The sequence below is a fragment of the Leptonychotes weddellii genome, chromosome 14 (genome assembly GCF_054177405.1).
Source record: "Leptonychotes weddellii isolate Sample4059 chromosome 14, ASM5417740v2, whole genome shotgun sequence".
NCBI lineage: Eukaryota > Metazoa > Chordata > Mammalia > Carnivora > Phocidae > Leptonychotes > Leptonychotes weddellii.
In genome coordinates, this window is record NC_138382.1 from 74,410,125 (window position 1) to 74,417,266 (window position 7,142).

Here is a 7,142-nt window from a genome sequence, read left to right on the forward strand (position 1 = left end):
TGTGCTGAAGTCAGCTCTTGAGCTGGTGGGGAAGCTGCCAGGGATGGGGTCGAAAGTGATTCTGGTGGCTGCCTTCTTTATTAGACCCTGCTCAGGGGGTGAGGGGTGGTGCTCTGTGGGCCTGGGCCTGCCTCCACCCGGTTTCCAGACTCCTCCGCACCCTGCCCACCCCTCATCCGCCTTACCCTCTCTCCCTCTTGGAGGCGGGTTTCAGTGGCTGAAAATTTACTGAGAGAAACTGCCCTTGGTTGTGTAAACCACTAATTTAAAAAAGCTGGTTGTGCAAGATGAGCCTCTCCCTGGCATCACGATCTGTAACTTTTATTTACACTGTGGCCTGGCTTTATTTAGTTCATGTCAAATAACTAGGGAAAGGATCTTCTAGAGACCCGTTTCCTGGAGAAGGGGAAGCCTGTTTGCTGACACCCACCTCCCGCACCCGAGCTAGGAGGGACTGACCGTAGATGATTTAAAATTCTGACAGGGCGAATAGATTGACCAAACACAGCTAATGTTTTGAACGCATTGGATATTCCTTCTAACTGTCTTGCATTTTGGGATCCCTGGAAAGGACTCAGGAAGGAGAAATTATGAAGATCAAAAAAGGCATCCCCTTCCCCGCACCAAATAGATGAACAAAGAGCTGGGTATGGTCTCTTAGGGCATTTGAAACCAGACGTTTACTTCATTTAGTACAAAACTTCTGTGCCTGTGCCCTTAGAAGTTCGGTAATGCCTGTGAGAGATAGAAGCCAAGCGGAATTCTCAGTGAGATGAATGTGTCTCCGAAGTTGGGTGGCTGGGTGAGATAGCCCATGCACTGAAAGAGATGAAGGCACAGTGAGGATATCTACGGCTGGAAAGAGCCAGGTGCCAGGAGGTGGTCCTTCTTTGAAGTTTGAAACAGGACATTTTGGAAAAAGGAGAAAGAACTACTTCACTCAGACAGTGTAGTGATGAAAACCTTGGATTTTAGAGTTGTACAGACCTGGCTCTGCCTGGCAGATCACATTCTCTGAGCCTTGCTTCTCTCTGAAAATGGGGCTGTTAATACCTTCAACAGAGTTGTAGCGTGTGTTCCGTAGATGATGTGGGCAAAACATGGGGCATGGGGAGTAGTCAGGAAATGTTGATGGCTGTTGTCCTTTTAAAAGGTACAGGTTGAACATGTAGGCTGGTTCTCAAATGATCGATGATATTACATTATACTTTGGGGGGGGGTTTAGGGAACATCTCTAAAACTCTAGATACTTCCATCTTTTACTGTGAGCTTGTAGGGTATCCACCTGTCCCGTGACACCTTTGTCAGAGATAGAGTCTGAGGCCGGAGGGACTCAGTTATCAAGACCCTGGTTTGAAGGCTTGTTTCTTTTATTTGAGATTGCATATTCTGGTAACAACATGTGTGTGTGTTTCATTAGTGGTTGTTGCAATGCTTCCTACAAGGTAGCCATTCCTCTGGTACCAGGCCTGGCTTGGACGGTTTCCCACCTGTGAAATAACTCAGAAAGGCTGTCCCCTGGCAGGGAACTTACAGAAGGGCTCTCTGTTCCTAATGATCATTTGCAAGTTGATTATTTGGAATGTGGAACACATTTTCCCATAAAAACAATGATGTTAGGTTACCAGCCTGACCTATAAAGCTTTTAATTTAATAGCATCTTTTTTTTTTTTTTAAAGATTTTATTTATCGGGGCGCTGGGTGGCTCAGTCGTTAAGCGTCTGCCTTTGGCTCAGGTCATGATCCCAGGGTTCTGGGATCGAGCTCCGCATCAGGCTCCCTGCTCCGTGGGAGGGTTGCTTCTCCCTCTCCCACTCCCCCTGCTTGTGTTCCCTCTCTCGCTGTGTCTCTCTGTGTCAAATAAATAAATAAAATCTTTTGAGAGAGAGAGACAGCATGAACAGGAGGGAGGAGGCAGAGGGAGAGGGAGCAGCAGACCCCCGCTGAGCAGGGAGCCCGAAGTGGGGCTGGATCCCAGGACCCTGCGATCATGACCTGAGCTGAAGGCAGACCTTCACAGACTGAGCCACCCAGGCACCCCTATTTAATAGCATATTAAGGTAGTAATTTACTAATAGTAGGGGCCTCAATTTTGGGTTCTGGGAACAGGGCTTGTAAAACAGGTGGGAGGAGGAAGAGAGTTTCTGATTTGTTTTTTGGGCTCTGGTTTCAATTTTGAATTAGGCAGAGGTTTGCCTTGCTCTCATCTCAGATTCTCTATCCTCCTCCTCAGGTCTCCGGGTATCCTAGAGCTTTCCCTTTCCTCGGGGCCTCTCCGGGCATGCTCCATTCTCCGAAATGTCACATGTTCCAGAACCATCTTAGGCCCATGTCCCCTTTCTCCATGCAGGCAATGTCAGCTAGATTTTAGGAGGACAGCAGGGGTACAAATTTATCGTATGTCGTGAATGACTCTTTCTGGAGAGTTTGGGTTTTTAAAGGAAGGTGTTAACTAATACAACAGATCTTCAGTAGTGGATTCAGGCACGGCCCCTGTCCAAGACCCTTGGGGCCAGGTGTATTTTGGAATTCAGGGTTCCCCAGATTTCAGAAAGGAGCACCCCACAATCAAACAAAAATACTTCTGCAGGAAAACCTAAATTCCCTAAGAGGGATCTGCAAAGCCTATAAATGTCCTCACGTTGGTTTAGGTTTAAGTTTTTTGTACCAAATGAATTTGTGCCAAACTTATTTTAAAAACTTTGGGTTTTTAGAACTTTTTGGATTTTGGAATTATGGAGAAGAGACTGAGGGCTTGTATTTCCCAGTGTCACAAAGTAAAGGGAATCCTGCAGTGTGGGCCAGGTATTTTTGGCTAGAGAGGCCACTCATACTAAGCAGTCCACTTTGGTGTGAAGTTTGCTTCTAGGTCAGCACGTGGAACTGCCCTGTGTTTTCCTTTTCCCAAGTTCTGCAAATATAGAAACTCCATTTAAAAGTTTTTTTTTTTTTTTTCTGATTACAAAATTACTGTATGCTAATTCTTTTTTTTTTTTTTTTTTTTACGAAAGAGAGTGCGAGTGTGCGCTCAGGCTTGCGAATGTTGGGGGTAGGGAGAGAAGGAGAGGGAGAGAGAGAATCTTAGGCAGGCTCCATGTCCAGCACGGAGCCTGATGCGGGTCTCCGTCTCATGACCCTGAGATCATGAGATCATGACCTGAGCTGAAATCAAGAGTTGGGTGCTCAACTGAATGAGTCACCCAGGCGCCCCATACTGTATGCTAGTTTTTAATAGCAATATGTAGTTTAGAAATGGAAGTCCCTTATAAATCTTACCTCCTAGAGAGGACTATTAATTAACTTTGGGGTTTAATCCTTCAGGTTTTTCCAGTGTATATGCTGATATACATGTTACTTATACGAGTATGTATAGCTATTTTTGCAATAATGAGATTATGTTATATATAATATAGCTTAATTTTTTTTTTTACTTATTAATATCTAGGCTGTTTTCCTATGTCAATAATTTAGGTTTTATTCTTTTTAAAAAACTATGAAGATTTCCATTATGTGAGCATATTATTATTTACCCATTGCCTTGTCAATTGATATATGCGCTGTTTCTACTTTTTTTCCATGCAGTAAGTGCCTTTATATACACCTTGGTGTATATAAAGGTGTATATAAAGGGTTGATGCCTACAAGTAGAACTGTTGGCTCCATGGGTCTGTGTGGTTTTTACTTCAAAAGTCAGTGCTGAGTTGCCTCCTCAGCAGATTCTACCAAGACTCCCACTAGCAGTGCAGGAGAGTTCCCGCTTCCCCATTCCCAGTTGATGCCAGATGGTTTTAATCTGCCACCCTGATCTGGAAAAGCCATCTCATCTAATTTACATTTCTGTGCTTACTCAGAGGTTGGCAATTTTTTTCAAATGTTTATGGGTGGTCGTTTGTAATTTTTTTCCTCCTCCTTTGAATTGCCTGCTTCTGTCTAAAAGGTCAACTTCGTTTTATTTTTCTAACCATTCTCTGGTGAGGGAGCAGGAGGTGAGGGCACCGCACTGCGGAGCAGCTGAACCCGTCAGTTGTTGAGGGCATCGTCAGTACGGCGGGGCTCCTGGCTGAGGGTGGAAAGGCGGGCGGTCAGTGGATTTGGCTTGATTGTCCTGGGAGGACGTGTCTGGTTTACCCTAGGGACTGGGGGTTGGAGTCTTGGTTTAAACGTGTGTGTGTGTGTGTGTGTGTGTGAGAGAGAGAGAGAGAGAGAAAGTTGGGTTGAGGGGGAAGATTCTATTTATCTATTTGCTTCTTCACTCTCTTTGTCAAGATTCTTCGGAGGATATCCCTCCAGCCACTCAGAACTTCATCATTCCAAAAAAGGAGATCCACACAGTTCCAGACATGGGCAAATGGAAGCGTTCTCAGGTACCAGTGTGTAGGGCCAGAGCTGGGATGAAGAACTTGGGCTTTTTCAAAGACAGTGAGCTCCTGACCTTCCTTGTTCTTGGAACCAGAGCTGTTAGAAGCTAGGGAGAGGGCCGTCCCCCTCTTTCTGGGGGAGAAGTTACAGCTGGTCTCGGAGCCAGTGTGTCTCAGAGAGAAGAGGTTATCACTCTCATGGAAACCTAGGCCAGGGAGGTGGCTGGGCCTAAAAATACCTAGGAACTGGGACCTAGAGCGAGGGGAAGTGCAGACCAGCTTTCTGTGCTGCTCAGTCCAACGGTGGGCAGGAAATAACAGCTTCTACCTCCTGGGCTTCTGGCAGAGGCTGTGGAAAGATTGGGACTAAGAAAAAGAAAGCCAATTTCAAATCCCCAGGGAAAGCCTTGGTCCCAGCTCCAGCCAGGTGTCCACACCTGGTCTGCTCACCTGGGGCTGGGGGGGGTCACTTGTGCAGAAAGGCAGGTTCTCTTTAGGGAGTCCACTGTGCTGACACTGAGCCCACATCCTGCAATGGCCGTGGGTCTTCTTGGGCCATGCAAGTCTTTCTGGCTCCTCTTTCATAAGCCTGCCTTCGAAATATTTGCAGATGGTTATCATGTCTTTTCTGAGTTATGTTCTCCCCTGAATCTTCACCAGGATAAACACCTTAGTCCCTTCAGCTGCTCAAAGGACACATTTGAGTCCCTTCGTCATCTTGGTTGTTCTGCCTCAGGGTTTCTAAACCTCAGCCCTGGTGACGTTTTGGGGTGGATAATTCTTTGTTGTAGGGGGCTGTCCTGTGCATTGGAGGATGTTTAGTACCTTCTCTGGCCTCTACCTGCTAGATGCCAGCAGCACCCCTCCCCCAGGTATTACAACCGAAAATGTCTCCAGACCTTGTCAGAAGTTGCCTGGGAACCAAATCGCCTGGGGTGAGAACCACGAGTCTGCCCTGAACCTGCAGATTGGCTGAATCCAAACGTCGCTTTAGTTCCTTGCTTTCCCTGTGGGTGTTTTCCAAGGAGGATGGGGTGATTATGATGCGCTAGGTATTTTTTAGCTCATTTAATCCTCACAAAAACTCTGGGAAGTGGGCTCAGTGGTCATCTCCATTTTGAAGGTGAGAAACGTGAGGCCAGGAGATAAAGACGTTTAGCCAGATGGCACAGTTAGCAAGTGGTTGGGATGAGATTCAGGATTCATACCCAGGTCCTCTGTCTCTAGATAGCCATGGGTTGAGCCACTATGCTCTAGGCCACAGGTCAGCAAATTACTGCCTGCTCACCTAATCTGGACCTCTGCCTGTTTTGTAAATAAAGTTTTATTGGAACACAGCAAGGCTCATTTATGTATTGTCCATGGCTGCTCTCGCACTAACTGGCAGAGTTGGGCAGAGTTGAGAATTTGTGAACCAGACGTTATGGCCTGCAGAGCCTAAAATAGTTACTATCTGGCCCTTTGTAGGCAGTTTGTTGATCCTGCTGTAGGCACCAACACTTTTTGGGAAGTGTTGGTTACTTTTTCTAATGGAGTATGTGTTGAACGATACTGGATAGAAGGCTTTCACTTGCTCTGAAGCTCACCGCTCAAGTTCGTGGCTCGACAAGTGACTCTGTGGCATGGTCCACGCAGTTTCACTAGGCTGCCAAGTGCAGCAACCAGGAGCGTGGACTTAGGATCAGAGAGGTCAAAGCTTGAAGCCCAGGGTTGCCATTTCCTATTCTTGTGACTTAGGCAGCACGCCTAAGCTGGCCAAGCCTATTTGTTCTACCGTAAAATGTTGTTGGGAGGCTTAGATGACTCAAAGTCCAAAAAGCACCTGGCCCAGTGCTAGGCATTCGTGAGCTGTACTGAGATGCAGGCATGGTTGTTACGGTTACAGGGATGAGGATGGTGGCATTGGTGGAGACTTTGCACACAGTCTTCTTTGTAAGAATGACCTGAGCTTTAGTCACCAAGAGACTCAGGCCCATGTGGGAGCAGGGACCGTGGAGGGTGACACTGCCCCTTGCTGCTTCCTGTCTTTGCATCGAGGTATAGTTTGCAGGAACGACTGTGGCTTTGCAGGCAGGATGAGGGCTCGGACCTGCCCCATGACCCCTTGTTTCCGTTTGTGGCCATTCCCGGGCTGTAGGAAGGGCCTGGTACAGGAATGCTCCCTTCTAGATACGGAATGGTCAGTTCTCAGGGCTTGCTGTGGCTGCTGCTGGCATTTTGGAGAAGGAGGAAGGAAGAGAATGAGAGGCAACAGAGAGGAAGAAGAAACGAGACCAAACAGAAGTCACTTGCTCCCGGGGCCTACACCTTAGTGCTTTCTCATCCCTGTGCTGGTTGTAACCTGCAACTCAACAGGGAAGAGAGTGCCCAATTGGAAGCCAGGGATGGGTGTGCTGGGAGACCTGGCCATGGGCAGAAAACAGTTTCTTCTCCTGGGAGCAGGGGGTCTGCACTGCAGGCTGACAGCCTGGCCTGTCTGGTGGGGGAAACATCTGGAAGACTAACGGGAGGAACCCTTGCTGGTATTCCTTGAACTCCTGGTGGTATAGTGGAGTTGGAGGACTTGTGGGGTCCTAGCTCCACGTCTAATGAGATCTTGGTCTTAGGAGACCTTGGGCAAGTCACCTCTCCTGAAGCCTTGGTTTCCTCATCTATACAATGGGGACAGTGACAGTGTTTACCTTGTGGGGTTGTGTAAAGAAGCTGCTGTCACGGGGCGCCTGGGTGGCTCAGTTGGTTAAGCAACTGCCTTCAGCTCAGGTCATGATCCTGGAGTCCCGGGAT

At 47.5% G+C, this 7,142-nt stretch overlaps 1 protein-coding gene across 2 annotated transcripts in view; it reads left to right on the top strand.

The window, feature by feature from the left end:
• PTPA (protein phosphatase 2 phosphatase activator) overlaps nt 1-7,142 on the top strand; it is a 29,773-nt gene that overhangs the window by 812 nt on the left and 21,819 nt on the right. For both annotated transcript variants that reach the window (XM_081803731.1, XM_081803732.1), the window contains exon 2: nt 4,267-4,364. In XM_081803731.1, coding sequence (XP_081659857.1) covers nt 4,267-4,364 — 98 coding nt within the window. The remainder of the gene's footprint in view (nt 1-4,266; nt 4,365-7,142) is intronic.